This window comes from Planococcus citri, chromosome 5 (assembly GCF_950023065.1).
Source record: "Planococcus citri chromosome 5, ihPlaCitr1.1, whole genome shotgun sequence".
Lineage (NCBI taxonomy): Eukaryota > Metazoa > Arthropoda > Insecta > Hemiptera > Pseudococcidae > Planococcus > Planococcus citri.
Genome location: NC_088681.1, coordinates 386,547 through 407,916, shown reverse-complemented (window position 1 = coordinate 407,916; position 21,370 = coordinate 386,547). Strand labels below are relative to the sequence as shown.

At 36.3% G+C, this 21,370-nt stretch overlaps 4 protein-coding genes across 11 annotated transcripts; 2 read left to right on the top strand and 2 right to left on the bottom strand.

The window, feature by feature from the left end:
- Positions 1-1,319: 1,319 nt before the first annotated feature.
- On the bottom strand, positions 1,320-7,002 carry LOC135847581 (zinc finger MYND domain-containing protein 11). Of its 5 annotated transcripts, none has more exons than XM_065367172.1 (15): positions 6,847-7,002; positions 6,064-6,180; positions 5,338-5,489; positions 5,137-5,261; positions 4,890-5,051; positions 4,365-4,454; positions 4,119-4,285; positions 3,938-4,053; positions 3,663-3,859; positions 3,465-3,581; positions 3,103-3,375; positions 2,647-3,033; positions 2,453-2,566; positions 2,247-2,375; positions 1,320-2,155 (listed from the first exon to the last, which is right to left on the bottom strand). In XM_065367172.1, the coding sequence occupies exons 2-15, from the start codon at positions 6,072-6,074 to the stop codon at positions 2,033-2,035; spliced, it is 2,163 nt and encodes a 720-aa protein (XP_065223244.1). In that variant the 5' UTR covers positions 6,075-6,180; positions 6,847-7,002; the 3' UTR covers positions 1,320-2,032. The 5 variants fall into 5 exon arrangements, with proteins under 5 accessions (XP_065223244.1, XP_065223246.1, XP_065223243.1 ...); XM_065367174.1 differs by having other exon boundaries at positions 6,803-6,995; XM_065367171.1 differs by having other exon boundaries at positions 6,835-6,995.
- On the top strand, positions 6,615-10,278 carry LOC135847595 (GTP-binding protein 10 homolog). 3 transcript variants are annotated; one of them, XM_065367201.1, is made up of 7 exons: positions 6,615-6,735; positions 8,720-8,855; positions 8,942-9,106; positions 9,195-9,413; positions 9,489-9,727; positions 9,799-9,922; positions 9,988-10,278. In XM_065367201.1, the coding sequence occupies exons 2-7, from the start codon at positions 8,789-8,791 to the stop codon at positions 10,203-10,205; spliced, it is 1,032 nt and encodes a 343-aa protein (XP_065223273.1). In that variant the 5' UTR covers positions 6,615-6,735; positions 8,720-8,788; the 3' UTR covers positions 10,206-10,278. The 3 variants fall into 3 exon arrangements, with proteins under 3 accessions (XP_065223273.1, XP_065223274.1, XP_065223272.1); XM_065367200.1 differs by lacking the exon at positions 6,615-6,735 and adding an exon at positions 8,446-8,607; XM_065367202.1 differs by lacking the exons at positions 6,615-6,735; positions 9,195-9,413 and adding an exon at positions 8,442-8,607.
- On the bottom strand, positions 10,279-12,595 carry Tcs4 (Threonyl-carbamoyl synthesis 4). The gene is made up of 8 exons (XM_065367193.1): positions 11,983-12,595; positions 11,780-11,913; positions 11,527-11,651; positions 11,325-11,456; positions 11,040-11,244; positions 10,803-10,951; positions 10,523-10,731; positions 10,279-10,451 (listed from the first exon to the last, which is right to left on the bottom strand). Exons 1-8 carry the CDS (start codon positions 12,282-12,284, stop codon positions 10,337-10,339), a joined length of 1,371 nt encoding a protein of 456 aa, XP_065223265.1. The 5' UTR covers positions 12,285-12,595; the 3' UTR covers positions 10,279-10,336.
- A 191-nt stretch (positions 12,596-12,786) lies between these two features.
- On the top strand, positions 12,787-18,973 carry LOC135847578 (uncharacterized). 2 transcript variants are annotated; one of them, XM_065367168.1, is made up of 17 exons: positions 12,787-12,979; positions 13,069-13,093; positions 13,168-13,282; positions 13,426-13,478; positions 13,562-13,743; positions 13,814-14,011; positions 14,091-14,270; positions 14,567-14,634; positions 14,711-15,811; positions 15,919-15,994; positions 16,129-16,268; positions 16,671-16,806; positions 16,890-17,314; positions 17,433-17,591; positions 17,668-17,781; positions 17,852-18,016; positions 18,111-18,973. In XM_065367168.1, coding segments are annotated over exons 1-17 (3,294 nt in total). In that variant the 5' UTR covers positions 12,787-12,978; the 3' UTR covers positions 18,267-18,973. The 2 variants fall into 2 exon arrangements, with proteins under 2 accessions (XP_065223240.1, XP_065223241.1); XM_065367169.1 differs by having other exon boundaries at positions 12,787-13,093.
- The last annotated feature ends 2,397 nt before the right edge of the window (positions 18,974-21,370 follow it).

Sequence of the window (21,370 nt, the reverse complement as noted above, 5' to 3'; positions counted from 1 at the left end):
ACAAAAACGCTTCCATGAACACTCGATCAAAAACGATTTCAGCCTAATCAAATTGATCCGAGACCGGCGCGGCGACGCAATGCATGAAAACGTACACGCTGACATCGACGATTCGTCGTAGTCTCGTAGTGAGAACTGAAAATTATACGATACGGAGAGTCTGACCGACAGTACTCGATTTTCTTTCCAATGTGTAGCTATGCAGCGTCATCCTTGGATAACGATTTTTTACGCATTATACGTATCACGTTGAAATCGAGGTAAACATACGTATGCCACATGAAAATTACACTCCATTAGCGACAGATACAACGAAACTTTCCAACTGGTTGGAAACGACCAGAGTATTTTCTTATAAATTGAAATGAACAAACGTGAATTCTAATGGCAATATTTACCTTTATTTCTTCGGCATCTGTATTTGTTTCGATTTTGGTTTCCGCCGGGGTGCCTTCTGACATATTAGATAGATGTTGGGAAGATACGATTCCACCGAGTTGAAAACGCGACGACAGTCAATGATTTTATATTACGATGGACAGTAGAAAAATCTACTATTAACGGGATGGATAAATAAATAAATAGCGCAAATTTACGTTAACAGGTAAAACACAATACTTTGGTTCATTAGCACGCAAGATGGCGATTAGCGTGGGTCACGTGATAACAGTGTTTACATCAAAAATAACGAATTATAAATACGGTAAATTACAGTAATAACGAAATAAATGCCGCGCGGCGGTTATTTCTTAGTTTTTTTTTTTTTTTTTTTTAGCAAATTCCGCATTGTGTTATTCGGCGTTAACATCTCGTGGCGGCGCCACCATCGACTTGCTGAAAGGGGGACTTTTTGCAGAGAATCGCATTCATTCGCATCTCGACAAGTCGTGTGTGCGCGTGCGTGAGTATGGAAATGTCCCCCTTTCAGCATGATAACATGTGTTTCATGCATTTCACCGCCAGAGTGCAACACATGTTCGTTGACGCCGAATTAAATTGTTTGAAATAATTGAATTTTTGATTTGAATGCGGAGTTATTACGAAACGACTCGAATGAATCGTTTTCCATTTTTCAATAGTCATTTTTTTCCCCCACCAAATTGCACTTGCAGAACAGACCAACACAAAAAAAACTTGAAATTTTCAAAACAGTTATTATTCGCTTTTCAGAAGTTGGCGAAATCTTGGCATTCTTGGCTCATCAAAATGACCATCCGACATCCGACATACGACTCAAGTTCTCGAATCTCACAACCTTCAAAAGTACTTTTTTGCATTCAATGATTTAACTGCAGAACCGAATAACTGCATGCAGAAAAGGAAGAATTCACATAATATTATATTATTTTTGAAATCATAATGTACAAGTTAATTTCTCCGTTGTCAAGATGTCTCAATGTCGATATTATGCAAGCAACAAGAAAAAAAAATTGTTTAGCACGTTAACTGCTTACAATAGTTAGTAACTATATAATACAAGAACAATCCGTATCAAAAAACTCAAATTACAAGATATTATACACTTTTTATATTTTTGTATACATAATAATTACGTATGTAAAAATAGAGCAGGTACGAAGAAGCCATCAATATAATATGTAAGTATCTATTGCACGTTTATTTTCAAAATTTTAAATTACCACTACAAATTAGTATAATAAATACTGAATTACCTCATACCATTATCCGTCACATGTCACGAATTTCTTAATTACTAAAACAATATTCAATTTTCTTACAATTTTACACTCCGGTAAAAAAAATCAACATGAAAATAAAATCTTCCATTAGAAAAATAATTATAATAAATAATCGTAAAACAAGCTAAGAAAGCTATTTTAAAAAGATCAATGGAATGATTAATGCTATAACAATCTTAAATCTTACGTGATGCCTTTCTGGCGTGATTTAATACAATTTACACGATGAGATGAAGATTACGGCAACAATAACAATGCGCACACGCATTCCAAAAATGAGAAGACGAAGAATTCACGAATCAATCGTAAAAATTATGTCGCTTTGAAAATAATTATCGTTTTCTTCGACAGTGTCTCTTGTGATCGGCAGCCCAATGAGCCAACTGACAATCAGGACTACAATACGAAGTATTCCAACAACAATGATAAATCGCTTCCAGCTCGCAATTTACGCACTAAAAATTACAAATAAAACAAGACGATTGTACGCGCAATTTATACGAAGAAAAGTAGAGAGAAAATAAAAGCTTCAGTAAAAGAACTTACCCACTGCTTACGCTTAGTTTCAGATAGTATAGCGTTGTGGGCTTGTCGTAATAAAGCGATTTCTTGTTCGTGTTCTTTTCTTAATTTAGCGATAAGTCTTTCTTTTTCTTGTTCGAATTCTTCTTCCATCTGCGACAAATGAAATAGACGCGCGTAAAATATAGACACCGAGTTTTCAAAAATATTCAAACAACAACCTCGAGTACCTTTTCGATCCATTCTTTGGAAGGCTTAACTTCTAACGATTTGGTTTGCGTTTTAACCGATCTTTTTATAGGATTCTGAGAAGATGAAGAACTAACTATTTCTTCCTCGTTGCCCTGCAAGTAGAATAACGCATTTAGCAAATATTCGAAAAAAAAAACAAAAACAAAATCAAAACACGAGTAACAGATCTGACTTTGGCAGCGAGTTGCAACTTTCCAGAAGTTGAACTGATATTATGATCTTCAGCGTCGTTTTGGTTCTTGATATCATTACTGTCGGTATCTAACGATGGTATTTTAATTTCTGGTGGCTCTGCCCCAGACGGCCCGTCGTCTTCAACGTTTAATGAAAACGAACCAGATTTGCGAGGTTTTTTGGCGGCTGGCGCTCCCGATATTTTTGGCGGTCTGCCTCTAGATTTCGGCGACGATGATTTCGTTGCTTGAGGAGGTTTTGACAACTTATCTTCTTGAGCGGGGGTTGGGGTGACATGTTCGGAGGTCGACTTTTTAGGCCTACCTCGAGGCCGCGTGGTTTTAATTTCGTTGACGGGCGTTTTAGCAACAGTTTCGCTCGAATTCTGCGTATTTAAATCATTATTACATCGGATGTCGTCGCGTGTAATATAACTTTCATAAAAGTATTTCACCTTAGGTTTATCGTGTTGCGACGACCGCTCGTCGTTGGATTCCTTCGCTTCGATTTTATCGTTATTCGCGACAGGAGAGAGACTGAAATTAATACTTTTATTTCTACTGGAATCATCGATATCTTTATCGACATCTGGTGTATCGGATTCGTCGCTCGAAGAATCTACAAAAGGCTTCGTGTAATTATCCGTTTCTTCGCGTAGCTTCTCCAACTGCTTCTGGTGTCGTTTCACTTCTTCGAAAGCTTTATTCCACGACGAAGTGCGTTTTATCTGAAATGCGCGTATTGCGGAAATGGTAAATGAAACACGTTTACAACTGATTTCAAAAAATAAGCACGAGCAAACATCTCACGTTGTACCTGCAATGTATGGATGTTGACCGATATAGGTCTGATGTATATTTTCTCCACGGTGGCTCTTTCGTGTATACCGCCGAAGAATTTCACTTCGCAAGTTTCTTCATTATCTTTCATAATCTTTGAAAATTAAAACATATAGTTCACGTGAGTAAATAAGACTCTCAAGCTCGAGTTGAGAGACAACGAAATTCTAGTTACCTTCGCCGGCCAATAGGGACATCCTTTCGATTTAGCATACACCAATTCGTGAGGCGGTTTACAAGGAGTGATGAACCAGTTTCTCAGAGTCTTATCATTACAGTGTTTATAACACCTCCAACACTCCAGAATTTCTAGCAAATCGGTATTACAATCGCGTAACATTAGTCGCGCCATATCCGCCATATTACTGTGAACTAAAATAGAAAATACGAAAACACGACTCGCATTAGGATGAACGAATATCTTGAGATTTTGAAAATGACTCGTCTAACCTCCGTGATAAATAACATAGTTGTGTACGATCGTTTGTATATCTGCTCGAAATTCTTCCAGATGTTCGTATTTTTTGCAATCTGCCTTCGATTCCATAATATGCAAGTCGATAGGCCTGTAAAACAAACGCAAATGCGTAGATACCAGAATGTTTCCGAAAAAAAAAAAAAAAAATCGTACCTGTAAATGAGATAATCGACTCGCCACTCGTCTTTATCGTTCAAGATCCATTTAAAATTGCTAGGAACATCAATACTGGGACTTTTTACTTGGCCTTGAATAGCGAATCTCTCAGATAAATACGAATTACTACTCGGAGGCTGACGATCGGTCAATGCTACAGGTAACTAAATGGACGAGAAAATGGTACATCATGTCAAAAAAAACCTTTCCATATCAACAGTACAATAATGAAGATTCACATACTCGATCCTTCATTTTAGTAGCAGTATACTTCAATAACCGATTTAGCTGACTTTTCTTTATGTTGGGAGTCAGCTCTCTGTTAGAACAACGCTATAGGGAAAACAAAGAACAACATAATTTTCAATTATTTGTAAACAGCGCATCTGTAGCGAAAATTGATACAAGTGCTTTGCTGACGACCTAGGGTAATAGGTATGTGTCCATAAAGCGCAACTTTTTTGAACAACGGAAAATTTTAATATACTCAAAAAACGGCGACTTTGATGGAAAAATTGAATAAGAAAGATACGTAAGGTATCAACGAGCTGAATTTCTCTCGAAAATTACAATCCATAAAAGGAGAGAGACTCGACCAATGCTGTTTCAAGTCTAAGTATCAGAAATGTCTTACGCATATTCTCTCTCCAACGGATAAGCTCAAAAATTTCGTAGAAAGAAAGAAAAATCAACTTTCTAAACCCAAAATAAATAATAACTGCATAAGTAAATAAGTATAGGTACTAATAATCGCAAGTTTCAAATTACATTGCAAATACTGCACACAAATTTATTCTTGACGTCGTCTTCCGGTAAATCGTCTTTAGATATACAAGATAAGTGGTACACTCGATGACAAGACGTACAACAAATCACATCGCCACCACTGTGACACTCGAAACAATACCAATCATGGCTATCCTTTTCCAACTGGAATTACAATCGAACGTTTAGCACATTATTTCAATTCAAAATGGAGAGTATTGATCTACCAATTGGGTACAATTTCATTCACCTTGTCTTCGGGTAATTTATACCCTTCTTGTTCAATGCCGCATTTTGATCCTTTGGATCCCACTTTTTTGATTACTTTCAGCAAACCATCGCGAACGCAGTAATTTATTTGCCTGCCAACTTCGTCTGAAACAATGAACAATTATTTGAGCAACTTAACACCTTTATGGATTGTACTTTTTGCGCTATCAAGAAATCTTACCATCAGAAACGTTATGAGTTCTGTTCATATACCGCGTTATTCTTTCAACATCTGGCACTTGCCTCTTGTAGCGGATAATTTTTACAGCATCCCATAACTGCTGGACGGTCAGTGGACAAGATACGCGACGTCGAGACATGGCTAAGAACAACCTGGAATGAATCGCGTACAATTTTCAATAGATTCCAATCTTATCGACTTGAAACAGTATAAAAATGCTGAGAGGCATGGTTACTTGACCAACTAGCACCTAATGAATGACTTACGTACGAGACATTTTTAGAAGCAAAATTGATTATATCATATGAAGTGATTTTTTTTTTTTCAACAGAAAGTGCTAATCCAAATCTATGGAAATTTCACTTCTAACATCAGTCTGTATGGAATAATCAATTGAATACTCGTCAGATTCAGGCCTAGTGTTTGAGAATCGATGTGTTTGATAGAACACACGACAACTAGATTCGGAAACAAAATAAATGCTTTTGATGCTTTCAACAAAGTAGGTAATCGATAATCTCAAATTACTCCGGCCAAAATACAATTACACAGCGCCTACGTGCAAAAATTACGAGTTCATGCCTTCATGGCGGTTTAGCACAGTGGTTAGAATTATTCCAATCGGTATCCTATCCTCAAGTTGTTACAATTCAGATACAATGCATAATCTTATACATACATATAAAGGTACTAATAATAAATATAAATAACAAAACGCAAACTCACTTTTTGTTCATGTTCCTAATAAATGGCTGGGTACCACGAATAGGTATGTGCGAAATATGGCAAATTATATTTACGCATAACTATATATACCCATTTTTAAAACCAAGCACCAAACAACTGGAAATATGTTACAATAGAAGTATAAGACACCATTTCACCAAAATTAATTAAAAATTACGCATTTAAAACTAGAAATTTATCTCCATTATAAGCTAGATGGTTGTAAATTTATGTAGTGCAAATCGACGGAGTACGTAGTACCTACAGAGAAGAGGTAAATAAAAAAGCCATCGAAAGTTACATAATAAGAAAGTTCCAACAATTATTTCATCTATACGATGATTTACATTTTCAATGTTTTTGAAAATTTCAATTTTGTGAGTAAAACGTTCATCCACATTCATAGTAGGAAATTACATTTTATATGGAAAAAAAAAACAAAAAAAAAAACAGGGTCATACGAATTACCAACAATGGTTTATTTACTAGCGGAACATAAACAAATCAGGATAGTGAAATTATTACTACTGATAGTAATACGTTTTGATGTGTAACGAATGGAATGAACTTGTCATTTTGTGTTTAAACTAGGTAATCAAAAATCAAAAGACACGTAGCTTGCAAAATTAGAAATCACACAACAAATTTTTTGAGTAAATCTATTGGAGCACCGTAAGTTATCGCACAAACGCTGCAGTGTTTTCGTTCGAAATATAGATATGCATTATTTACTATTTACCACAAAATTATATTAAAATACGTGACAATTACCAAGAGACATACAAGCAACAACTTTCATTATTTCAAATTCGGATAGTTTTCTTCATTAACTCCAATCGAACACGTACAAAATAGAAATCGAAAACACAATAGGTGTTTCAGGAGTTCACTGTTCACTGAAAGGAAAAAACACAGGCGCTGTTTTCTCGCGAGCATCTATTGACAAAATTGTGAGTAAAAAACACACAAAACTCCGCCTCTTAGCCAGGATGTTTTGAGTGAAGCTAAGGCTCTATATAAAGTGGGTGAGCGCATCGGCCATTTTGTTCCCTGAGTGATAACGGACTAGTAAGTATGCATACAATTTCTCACGTAAAAAATGCAATTTTCTCGGTAGTTCGCGAGTCCGGGTGAACTTACGTGTAGTCTTAAATTAAAGACAATAAAATTTCCTATCGATCGATGTTAAATTTTGATCATTTCATGAAAAAATAACGACTTTATGAATACTTCAATTTTACTGATTTCTGCGTACTACGTACGTCGTCTTTAAACTAAAAATACTCAAAATTTTCAGTGGACGCATAGGTATTTTAATACAGCAAAATGTTCGTTATTTTATCCTCTTTAAAATGAGCTATTACCGAAAGCTCTACATGCAACCGTTCAAAAGTTTTCGAAGTTGAAAGTTGGGAAAACAAGCTGCGGATGGTAAGTACTGAACTTTGAACTAATATTACTCGAAATTTTCAGTGGACACGTAGGTATTTTAATACATCAAAATGTTCGTAATTGTATCCTTTTTAAAATGGTTGTTTACCGAAAGCTCTACCTTCAACCGTTCAAAAGTTTTTGAAGTTCAAAGTTGCGGAAAGTGGTCAAATTGTGTTATCACTGTTATCAGTCACTTAGTTTTGATCAGTATTTTACTTTCCGCAACTTTGATCTTCAAGATATTTTGAACGATGAGAGGTAGAACTTTCGTTATAAGCTCATTTTACAGACGATAAAATTACGAACATTTTGCTGTATTAAAATATCCATGTGTCCGTTGAAAATTTTGAGTAAAATTTGTTCAAAGTCAAATACTTACTGCCCGCAGCTGATTTTCGCAAATTTCAACTTCGAAAACTTTTGAACGGTTGCATGTAGAGCTTTCGGTAATAGCTCATTTTAAAGAGGATAAAATAACGAACATTTTACTGTAATAAAATACCTATGTGTCCACTGAAAATTTCGAGTATTTTTACTTTAAAGATGACGTACGTAGTATGCAAAAATCAGTAAAATAGAAATATTCATAAAATCGTTATTTTTACGCGAAATGATCAACATTTAACATCAATCGATAGGGAATTTTATTGTCTTTAATTTAAGACTGCATAACAGTTCACCCAAACTCGCGAACAATTTAAAAAATTGCATTTTTTACATAAGAAATTGTATGCATAATTACTGGTTCGTTATCACTTCAGGGAACAAAATGGTGGATGCGCTCACCTGGTTTATATAGAGCCCTAGTGAAGCTTTCAAATTGTTCTACTTGGTGTGCTGCTCGCGCGATCTTTTTGATATAGGTTCCGGTTTCAGTTCCGGTCAGAGTGTTTGTTTTTGTTGATTTTTTTCTATAACGTTATTAAACGTTATCAGTTATCACTTCATTAATACCGCTGTTGTGGTTTCAATCTTCATTTTTCAGTTCTTTTTCAAAATTGCATTTTTTTCTAATAATCCTCATAATTGTAGTCATGTAAATGTAATATCAAATTTGAAAAAATGGTATTCTTGAACAAGTGTGTGTATTTCAGAGCAACTCCAACGCTGGTATTTATGCATCGATAAATTTAATTCATTAGTTCAGGCGTTGTTCGGCGTCATTTTTCAATTGTAAATTGAATGCTTACCATAATCTAAAATATGTGTCTCATTTTTGCAGCGTTTTCAGAAGAAATATCGTGGTTTTGTTGATTCTCTTGTGATTCATGTCCGTGGTGGTGCTGGAGGCATGGGATATCCCAAGTTTGGCGGTGTTGGTGGAAAAGGAGGAGATGTTATCCTAGCTGCAAAAGAAGGTGTATATCTACTTAATAACTTGTTGAGCAAAAAATCTACGCCGTGTAAGCCGTCATAATAGCACTTTTATTCTCTGTTTGTTCAGGAAGTACGCTAAAAAATGTCCTTACCAAATATCCGGATAGAAAAATTAGAGCGTCTAAAGGAATCGATAGCAATTCGAGGTTTATTCTTGGAAAACCAGGAAAGAGCCACATCATAGATGTACCGGTTGGTGTTGATGTGATGGACAATCAACGTAGAATTATAGGTTAGTATCGATTAACTAAGAAAAATCAGCCGACATGGTTTTGTCAATTTTTTCAAAACTGTGCGCGTGGTCGCTCTATTCTTTCAAGGTGAACTAAATGCTCCTGGAAAAAAATTGATCGTTGCTCGTGGCGGATGTGGAGGCTGTCATGAAACCGGATTTAGTGGATTAAAAGGCGACAGTTTTAACATAAGAGTAGATTTGAAACTTATAGCTGATATTGGATTAGTAGGTTTCCCAAATGCTGGAAAATCTACTTTACTGAAAGCTATCACCGATGCCAAGCCTAAAATTGCATCTTACCCTTGTAATAAACATTTAATTTATATGTAACTTTCGATATTATTTCAAAGGAATATCTAATCAATTTTAAAAATTACAGTCACGACTATCAAACCCAATGTTGGAATTATGAAATATCCCGATCTACGTTCCATTTCAGTCGCTGATTTGCCAGGATTGATCGAAGATGCTCACAAGAATGTCGGTATGGGTCATCGTTTTCTTCGTCATTGTGAAAGAACAAAATTTCTCGTTCTAGTCGTCGACATAAATGGATTTCGTTTGAATTTGAAACATATACACAGGACTTGTTTAGAAACCGTCGTTCTTTTAAACAAAGTACGAAAATAATTTTCGTCGAATGTGTGCTTTAAGGTAACGTATTACAACTCTGGTATTTTTTTGTTCAGGAAATCGAATTATTCCGCGATTGTTTGTTGGATAAACCAGCATTACTGGTAGTTAACAAAATGGATTCGAATGGAGCAACTGATGAATTCGATAAAATTAAGGATAAACTCTACGATTTGAAAAGTAAGCAGCTCATTTTTTTCAGTTGGTGTGTGCACTTTAAACTAACAATTTCTGATATTTCCTAGACGCCGTTTTAGAATGTCCTTCTGAAATGAGACCTTCGAAAATCATAACATTTGACGAAGTACTTCCTATTTCCGCTAAAACCAGTATTTCTGATGTAGAAAATTTGAAATTAAAATTGCGCGAATATTTGGATATGTATGCCGCTGAAGATAACGAATACGAATTGTTGTGTCAATTACAGCACGACCAAGAGAAAAACGCCGTTAAATATGTGTGATTGTTTTTAATTTGTAACTTTTTAAAATTTGTTTGTCGTGTGTAAGGAAAAGATTAATAATTGTTTTCACGCACTCGGTTGTATAAATTTTATTCGCTCGTAAGTTTGCATCTTGAAATTAATATTCTAAATCACGTTTGGATCAAAGTATTGTCATTTGCAATAAGTTTTTTCGCCACTTTGATCCAGGCACATTTGATATTAGCTTTCACGACTAATTCAGTCAGATCTTCGCCCAAAGGACATCTATAAAATAAATTTCAAGATTACCGCCAAGTCACGAACGTTGCATAAAATAATTTATTCTCTTCCTATACCTAGGTTCTGCTTCGATGTCATCAATTTTATCTGCGGGAAGTAGATCGATGTTATTCAAGTATTTTTCAACTCCATTCCACGCTATCATAATTCCGTTATCAGTACAATATCTCGAAGAAGGGACGTATAAAGTATAACCCTTTTCAGAACATACAATTTCGAAAGCTCTTCGTATATACTTATTGGATGCTGTTCCGCCAGATACTACCTAAAAATACAAATTAAGCAGTTATTCATATTGTAATGAAAAAAATATTGGCGAAGAAATTGATAGCATACTAGCTGAAGATTATTCGCGGGAAGTAAATGATGAAGCTGTACAAATTCCATTGCTCTTTGCAACCTGCGACATAAATGCAACGAAACCGCCATTTGGAAACTAGCACAGAAATCACTGATTGATTCGATCGTTTCATCAGGTTCTGTTTCTAAAAATTGAATATCACCGACGTAAAATACCACGATATTACCATATTACACGCGCATTCAAAATTTCACATATAATTGTTTACCAACCAAATTTTTTTTCTTCTTTTTCTATATATCTCAACGCCTGAGTTTTCATACCGCTGAAACTGAAATTACAATCTCTGTACTGTTGCAATGGTTCAGTGAATTGAAACGCCGTGGGGTTACCACCTTCAGCCAATTCTTCGATGATAGCTCCACCGCTGGAATTTCGACATTTCGATATATTATGAGCTTTTAATCTTCTTGCTATCTTCAAATACATAAGTTACATAAATTCTCGATAAATAAATGACTGATGTAAGAAGGAATCTTGACTAAAAATGTGATTACTTTATCGAATGCTTCACCCGGAGCATCATCTAAAGTTTGCCCCAAAATGGAGAAATTATCAACGGAGTTGGCGATAGCTAAAATACAATGTCCACCAGAGATTAAAAATGTCAAGAATGGGAACTGGACGTTCTAGAAAGAAATGTTCAATTATTATAAACACTAAAGATTTTTTTCATGTATGTATCAAAAATGCAGTTACTCTATTAGACAATCTGACAGTTAGAGCATGCGCTTTCATATGATGAACTGGTATAAGTAATTTATTGTGATTTTTACATAATTCTTTGGCATATTCCATACCGACCATAATTGACATAACAAGACCTGTCAATAAATAAATAAATAAATAAATAAATAAAAATCGACAAATAAGAAATTGAATGCTCTGATGAGGGTGGGAGGAGGTGAAAAATCGAGCGTATATTTTACATTTTTAAAAAAGTAATTCAGACCTGGTTTAACAGTAACTGCAATCGCGTCGACATCATGTATCGACATATTAGCTTTTTCGAACGTATGCTCAACGACAGAATGAATGTTTTTTCGATGAAGATCTCTTGCGATGAGAGGCAAGACACCACCGTGCCTAGAATTACAAGAAACATTTAGTCCTATGGGCCGCGTCGTCAATACTAACCAATTGATAAATTTTCACCTTAATACAGCATCACTCTGTGAAATCAAGTGTTCTCCGAGGACTGATCCTTCAGCGTTCACAATCGCAGCCGCAGTATCATCGCAACTAGATTCGATGCCCAAAATCGTTGGTTTAGCAGGAATATTTGCGAGCTTTCTGGAGAGCACTATGGACTCGCGATGTATTCTAGGCGATAAACGTGCTATAGGCGGAAATTTCATCACGGAGTGCAAGCTTCTATTCGATACAAGAAAATTTGATGATGAGAGATGAAACAGATTTTGATTCAGATATTTGAAAGCTGCGCTACGACTTAGCATACAACTAAAAAAAAAAAATACAGCACAGAGTCCGACATCAAATTTTTCATAGTCTTCCTAAATCCGAATTCATTCCTGATGCAATTTTTTTGCTGAATTGCTCATGATTTCACAAAGATTTCCCATAAGTTAAAATCAATTATACTTATACTAGGTAGGTATCAAAATATGAGAATGAAAAGTGGGATTCTAACATTAAAACGACGTATAGTAATATTACTTGGAGAAACAATTTGAAAGGTGCATTTAAATTTAAATTATTTCATTTCAATTTTTCAATTTTCAACAAAAAATTTTCAGCCGCGCTGATAACTTCTTGATAAGTGAGGTGATAACAAGAATTTTCTGATTCCGGTCGTTCCGGATTCAGTTTTGTGACCGTTTTCGTTTTTCGTTCCGATTCGGCTCCGGTCCGGCCGTGCCCCGCAGGCCGCAACCCAACCCGCAACTCTGCTTCGTAAAATTTTCACAATCCCTCTCCCCCTTCATTTCAACCACCCCCTACGAGCTTTCGTTGTACTGGTTCGTATCGTATCCATCGTATCATGAAAAATAAATAAGGTTGAAATTGTAGTGATTGAAAACTGCTGATTTAAATTTTTCTGGTGCGTAATGTAATGTTTTTCATTACTCGAAAGAAATTTCAAACCGTATTATTCTATATACGATTTGTACTAACTGGCTAGTCCTACCAAGTATGAAATGCACATAATGTTTTTAATACGGAGTTGTTATTTAAGTTTCATTTTTTACAATTTGTTATACTAAACTTACCATTTACCAGTGAGTTCAGCTATGACTGATCATCCGTAAGTAATTTTCGTTCATTTCATTTATTGTGTTATTAGTAGAAGATTTACTCATCAATAATGTCGTTTTCTAGTGATGATACCCTCTTGGATGATGATGTGGAAGAACATGATTTCAACTTCGACAACGAAAAAGAAGAAGCCTTATTAGCTGATAATGAATTCGATAGTTTCATCGAAGAACATCCGGTAACTTTAAATTTTTATTGCATGTAATTTTTAAATTACTTGGGGGCAGACTTTCGTTTTAAAGTGTTTCATGCCGTATCCATTGTATGTAGTACAGAGTATCGTAAAGTTTTGATCATCTATAATATGTGTTTGCATTTCAGAAAGAGGAATCGTTGCACCCAAATGGGGCTTCTGAAATAGAACATCTCGATCAGTAAGTGTTCTCATTTTGAAGATGGCGAGTAGTAGGTAGTGGAAAGGAAATTGAATTTCATCTTCGAGTTATGTACTTTACAGGGAAGAAGACGTTCTAGATATTGGCATCGCTGAAGAAGACATTGTGGAAAATGAATTAGTTTCTGTGCCGAATACTCTCGATGAATCGGTGTACTTTGACTCGGGAAATGAGAATATTGTCGATAGTGATTCCATTACTGTGGCAGAAACTGGCGATGAAAAAGTTTCCGAACCGGAGCAAAGTTGGTGTTGAATTTTTTTTATTCCAGTGGTCAATTACATAGCGTCTAATGTAATTGTATTTGTGTTTAGTTTCAGATGTTGGTAATAACGAAAGAGAAGGTGAGATGGAAAATGACATACCTACCGTTCGTTCGTCTGCTGAAGATTCTTTATTAGATGACGAGAAACACATTTCGTCAGAGAAGATTGAAGAAATATCCTCTAAACCAACCGTGATATCGTTAAGAAAACAAGACAAAAAATCTTACGACGATTTACCAGATTTGGGTAACATGCTTCGATCTTATCTGAGAAAAACCAAATCACATTAGATGAAAATATTAAAATTTGTCAACGGCTTTTTCAGCCAAAGTAATAGAATTGGTACAGCCTCACGGAACATCGCGACGTCGAAAACATGGCAAACCTTTACAACCTTTTGTAAAGAAAAATCGACCCCCTGATTTTGCGAAAGTAAATAAACACGAGGATCCCAACGAACGTAACGACAGAAGATCTGATTATAGTTATCATCGTGGAGGAAAAGGTACTAAACTTATTCGTAAAACCGATTATTTACATATGTACCTATTTATCGTATTCCACATTCTGTACATTTTTACGGGCAATCGCTCCTCAACCTTTTCGTTATATGTACAATTGTACAACATATTTTTCTGCTCTTGAAAAAAGCTACCGCGGTCATTTCGTGGATGCAAGTCCAAATTAGGTTTTGTGGCTACATGTACATACTTATCATCGAGCTTTACTGAAAACGCTAGCGGTAACCTACGTATACCTATGATATACATACTTGATACGAATTGATTGTTTTTTTGATAGATGAGACTAGATCGAATGATGAATCAAAACGAGTGTACTCTTTTGATGGCCAAAGTGATACATCGATGGTAAGATTTTATTTTTCCTCGCGGCTTTTATGAAATAATATTGCGTGATATTTTACTGCAATTTTAAATTTTGCAGGAAATAATCAATCAATCGCAACGTGTAACCGAAGTACGCAGCTCGCATAATTTTGTCTCTGAATACAAAAATTTCTCTACACAATCCTTAATTCCTCGATCAGACATGCGTGTAGAGCGACCAATTGTGACAACCGTACAAATAACTCAGGAACGTTATCAAATCGCCGGTGATTTCCAAATGATCCGGCCACCGATGGAAAATTCATGTCAACCGCTTATGAGACCATTCGAACAGAATCGTTTATTTCAACCCAGAGGAGCGTTACCGCCGTCGACTTCTCATCAGATGCCTCAACCCCCTGGCCAGTTCGCTGGAAACCATTTCCCCGGTGTTAGACCACTAATGCCGCCTCCGAACACGGATAATTACAACCGGCCGATTCTACTTCCTCCTCGTGCTCCTCACCCGATGCCTAGACGTCCTTTACTTCCTCCTTCAGGTCCCGGCCTTCTTCCTCAACCGATAAGGCAACGATTTCCTCCGCACGGAGGTCCGCCTGGCCAGCATAATTTCGTCGCGCCTTTTATGAGTCCTAATGGCCCTCCGCCGGCTCCCGCCTATCATCATAATTATCAACAAAACCGATCTCAATTTGGTTTGAATTCCACTCCACCATTTTCTCAAAATTTTTCACGTCCGCCGCCATTCTCTCAGCCGCCGCCATCCCACAATTCAGCGACGAACGGGCCGTACTATTCGGGAAATATGCCGCACATGTCTAATCCGAATCCTGCGGATTCCAACTCGATTTATCAAAGTAGACCTCCGCCGCCGATTAATCCGTCCGGCCATTTTCCTAGGATGCCGAACGACGGTAGCCATTCTGTAATGTTTCAACAATCGTCGCAGCGTGTCATTAGAATGCCACCGCTTCATAGCAACGTCAATGAAAATCCTCAGTGCGTTATGAATAATAGTGGTGGTATCGGCCCACCGTCGTCCGCAGATTATTATGTTAAAGAAAGTATAACTACAACATCTTCGGCGTATCTACCGCCTCCAGTCATCAATCAACCTCCTCCACCAGGGGTTCCTGCGTGTCAGTCGGCCGCTACCGTTCCATATGGCGGCGACGCGAGTCATTTAGGAAATAATCAGGTAAACTGACGGGCGATTACTTTTTCTGCAATGTACTTCCAAACGCCAAGTAGTTTTGTTTGTTGGAGAGAGCTTCCGAGCAATTAATTTCATCTTTTATTACGCAGGTTGAATATAATCGTCCATCGAGGGATCACTACTACGCTGATCAGTTTCGTGATAAATATTCTCATCATCCTAGAGGTTGGAACCCCTGTGCTATTGTTCGTATTGTAGAATCGCATGTCGTTATTCTTACGTTGTCATTTATTCAGTTCTTTATTGTTCGTTCGTCGTTAAAATTTACGAAGTGTACAATTTTTGTGTTTTGTTTGCAGATGATTATCATTTTCAGAATGAAAAAGTATCTCGAGATCGAGATCACGATTCTCAGTACTTGAAGCGTAATTCGTCGTCTTCGATAAACGACGATAGTTCCACTAAGAGATATCGTTACAATTATTCGAATGATAAATCGGTTTGTACTTTGAGTTCGGATTTTATTGATAAACGAAGTGGCGTATCCAAAAAATTTTCTAGAGATGGTCAAAACAGAATTTTAAAATTTGATAAAGTCCGTATGTTTTGAAAAAATAGTTGGAAAGGCAAAAAGTACATGTAATAGTTTATTCAACTGAGGGAGATGAATCAAAATTGTGGAAAATCACTTTTGCGTTCGGGTTGGATAAAATTTTTCTCGTTATGCGGGATAAAAGTGCAAATATTGATTTCCAAACGATCAGTGGGCGAAGATCATTTTCCCGGTGTTGCTTCAAATGTGCTGCCGCAAGGGGAAGAATTTTTCACTGTGCCCCTTTGGCTACGCCACTATGCACATTAATCGAACGATATCATTCATTTCACTGAAATTATTCTGTAGAATGACGATGACGAAGAAACGGAGTACCGCAAAAAAGTTGAACATCAGAAAAAAATGCGTGAAAAATTCGTCCAAATGAAAGAAGAACAACGGTTAAAAAATCAGATGCAAAATTTCATTCAAAACAACATCAAAGGTACGTTCTTGATCCTCCGGAGATGGTAAATCTAAAAATGATGTTGCGAATTTTCTTTGTATATATTACATTTCTTCTCACAGGTGTTCTGCAAAGAAGAGAACAGCTTCTACGCAAAAACGAGACTGATAGTAATGCGACAACTCGTTTCGTTAATGCGAAAACTAAAGAAGATAATTATCGATCCGAAGAGTTCACTCGTAATCGTAACTTTTCTTCTGTCGGTAATACCGGTGATAAACCTTGCACGAAGATGTCGCCACCACGAAAACAATTTGACGTCAAGAAACCGTTGAACAACGCTAGAAACGCTACCTATTCCGGTGATGAAACACGCGCGTCTCCGCCGATGACGCTGCGTCATCAAAATAATGACGCTATCAAGATGAAAGATGTCCCAGAAAGAGTAAAAATTGACGATGAAAAAAATGACGTTAAAAATAGTACGAAGCAGTTGCATAAAGTTGTTAAAATTAAATATAAAGATGGAACTGTAGCTTTAAAAAGTGTAAGTACGCGCCGGAGAATAGTCACGGCTTTGATTTTTTTTTAACGGCTACATTTAATTATTGCCTGCGGTTATGGAAGCAGTTTTACTGGTAATAATTTCATCATTTTGTTTAAAGTTTCCTGTGACCGGGCCAACAAAAAGAAATACATCGTCGATTGATAAGTCGAATGCAATCGATTTTTTGAATGTGACAGTTCAGGAAGACGATAATAATACGAATTCTACTCGTAGAAGAATGGTTATCTCGAAACAAACATCTGCTAGTGGCGAAAATGTGAGTTATAATTTTTTCGAAACCGCCTTTCTTAACTGTTCGATCCCTAATAAACTGTCCCGAATCTTGCTCACAGAATGGAGCTTCTTCGCGCAATGAAAATATAATCGTAGAAAGTGTTCGTAAGGGTGTTACGCAAAGCAGCGTACCTTTAGCGCAGCGATTTTCCAATTTAAAATCTACTCAAAAAGTAAGTCGGCTTCGCGAATAGGGAAAAAATATGGTTGGAATTCGGTATGTGATTGACTATCTTGTTTCAGAATGAAACTGACCAAGATTCGTCGATGCCCGTTGCGGTGAAATCGAAAAATCGTCTCGTTATATCGCACGAGGAAAAAATGCGAACGGTATGGATTAAAAATATAAGCCCGAATACCAAAACAAGCCTAGTACAAAAAATAGCCGCTACTTGCGGTACCATCAAGGTTAGTATCGGTTTTGAATTTGATTGAAGAAAAGGCACCGTGTGGCGTGTATCGATATCGCAGTAGGTATTTGATTGAATTTTATTCATTTTAGAGAATGAGTTGGATACCAGGAATGGGTCAATATAATGAGGCCAAGATTACGTTCAGTACGGTCGACGAAGCGAAGAAATTCATCCATAATTATCATAGAAAAACTATCGATACGTCGTTAATATTGGTTACATCGATGCTGTCGGATAACAAGTAGCGAAGGTTCATAATTGATATCGGTCAGAAAACGCGATAATGCCACGTTTTGGATGGAATTATCTTTCGAACAAGTTAAACTGGTTACGAAAATCTATCTTTCGCGACTGGAGAACTGGGGAAATAGTCAGCGATCGATCGCGATTGGGCACTGAAGCGCTTTGAAGATTAGTTCAAAGTTGGGATTGTAAAATACTGAGATGGTTCGATTATACTTGTATCAACACTGTGCTGATTAATGCTGCATTATGACTTACGAATGATCGTTGTACATGAAGTATTATATTATGATTATTTTGTCAACCCTCGAAACCATTGTTTATGTTTTATCACTTACGTTTTGATATTTTTAATTCTTTTTTTTTGCGAATTTTCCTGTCGTTTGAAATTGTACGATTAATATAATAGATTGCATTGTTGTTATGTAATGAAGTACTTATACTGTGTTATGTTACGTGAATATTTTTCAAAAGAGAAACCAAAAGTTGAAAATCGTTGCAATTGAAATTAGTTGGTGGTAACTGGTCTGGACTCTGGTAGTAGAGGTACCTTTTTAAAAAAAAATTCAACTGCTGACGTTTAGAAATCGATTTTTGTCGACCAGAATAATTTTGTTGTTAGCTTATGGAGTTATGGCCTTGGCCGAATTGGCCTAGGCAGGAAGGATTGATCTGATTCTGAATTGAAATAAATGTATTGAAACTGAAACTAGTGAAACTGTCTTTCAAAGCTTTTTTGCCATAAATATAAAAATTACAGAAGAGGACCTGACGGATAACTAATAAGGCTTTTGACGTATTGCGGGTTGCATATCGGTTTGCCTGAACTTTATCGGTTTGGTGGGCATTCTTATCAGTGAGTATCAAAATTTCATATTTTGAGCAATTTTCACAAGGCGTTTTTGAAATTTATAGGTTTTATTTAGTTTTTCCTTCAATTTTAAACACTGTTAAATCCTGTGATGGAAAAAGGAAAAAGATCCGCTCTTTATTGAGGTTCAAACTTTCAAAGACGTCTTATCAACTTCTTTAAAACTAGACGAAGAGATGATCTTTTTCCATTACAGGGTTTAACAGTGTTTAAAATTGAAGAAAAAACTAAATAAAAGCTATACATTTCAAAAACACCTTGTGAAAATTGCTCAAAATATGAAATTTTGATGCTCACTGATAAGAATGCCCACCAAACCGATAAAGTTCAGGCAAACCGATATGCAACCCGCAATACGTCAAAAGCCTTCAGGGTGTTCCAGAATAACCTTTCACTTTTGTTTTATTAGTAGCTCTGAGAGAAAAATGGTTACGGAAATTTTTTTATAACCAAAATGAAGTAGAAATGTGCCGTTTTTAGACCATATATTTGAGTTTTCATTATAAATTATGTTATAATTCAAATTAAATAAAGTCACGAAAAGCAGAGTCTTGTTCATTATTTAATACGTAAAACGAATTCATCAAATTATAAAAGTACAAAAGGAGATGATAAAGGCATGGTGAATAAAAACAATGTTACCACACACACCGGATAGAGCTTAAATCTAGTTAAATTTCGATGGCAGTGTTGCACATTTCCAACACTCCCTTACAACACAACAATCGAAAGTTCAGGAATACGTAATTCTAAAAAATAAAATCAAAAAATAGCACCTAGTAATAAATAAACTAGAACAAAATCACAAAGTAAGCAAATTTGGATAGACAAACACATGTCATGAAGCACTTTAATTCTAAAAAGAGTAGATAATATGTTTAAAAATACAAAGAACACAAGAAATTGACAACTTTAACAAACACATGTTTTCTTTTCTTCCTTTTACCTTACAATTTTTTCGAGGTTGATACTTTTAAGTTCTGTAAGTTCGTTGTCATTTGCCTGATAGCTAAATTTAACCGGAAATGCCATTCTGAATAATTCTGGGTACCTTGTAGTTGTTTGGAGATGCCAGATGCCATTCCATTTGAGATGCTGTTCAAGGTTGATCAAGATTGAGTTCTGATTCTGGTTGTGTGAGTCCATAGTGACAAAGTTCGGAGATTGAGGTCTGTTTGTTCTGTTTGAGATCCAATGATCGAGTTCTAGTTCTTGTTCAAAGTCCAAGGAGTTCGAGGCCAAATATGCCGAGTTCAGAGAGTGCGAGGCCAAATATGCCGAGTGTGAGGCCATAGATGCCGAGTTCAAAGAGTGCGAGGCCAAAATTGCCGAGTTCAAGGAGTGCGAGGCCAAAATTGCCGAGGCCAAAAATGCCAATAGTACAGAGTACATTACTTGAAGAATACCATAGTTCGAGTTCGATTTCTGTTCGCGCACAGTTAGGCAAGGGACTGGGCCCATAACCTGTTATTATACAGTTTAAATAAAGTCACGAAAAGCAGAGTCTTGTTCATTATTTAATACGTAAAACGAATTCATCAAATTATAAAAGTACAAAAGGAGATGATAAAGGCATGGTGAATAAAAACAATGTTACCACACACACCGGATAGAGCTTAAATCTAGTTAAATTTCGATGGCAGTGTTGCACATTTCCAACAAATTAAGTTTTAAAAATTATTCCATCAAGATGTTTTCCATCATTTTTGACACAATCGACCAAACGTTTTTTAAAATTATTGAACACTTTGTTGAGCATTTCTCTTCTAATCAGTCTTGATTCACGAATAATATTATCTAGGAGCTGTTTCAGAGTCCTAGGATCATCTTGATATACTTTTGACTTGAGGTAACCCCATAAAAAAAAATCCCATACTGAAAAATCAGGGGATCGAGGTGGCCATGAAATTTCTGTGTTCAGCGAAATTATTCGATGACCAAAATGCTCACGCAATAAAGAAATCGTGTCCGTTGCGGAATGACAGGTAGCGCCATCCTGTTGGAACCAAGTAACTCTATACTTGTGTCTGCGTTTCAATTCAGGAATGAGAAACTCGTTTAACATTTTGCGATACCTCTCACCGTTCACCGTTTCATCAAACACATACGGTCCCACTATACCGAATTTAGCCACGCCCATCCAAACAGTCAACTTAGCGGAGTGTAGAGGTTTCTCGTGTATTATCATCGGATTCTCTGTCGACCAGTAGCGCATATTTTGTTTATTCACATCAC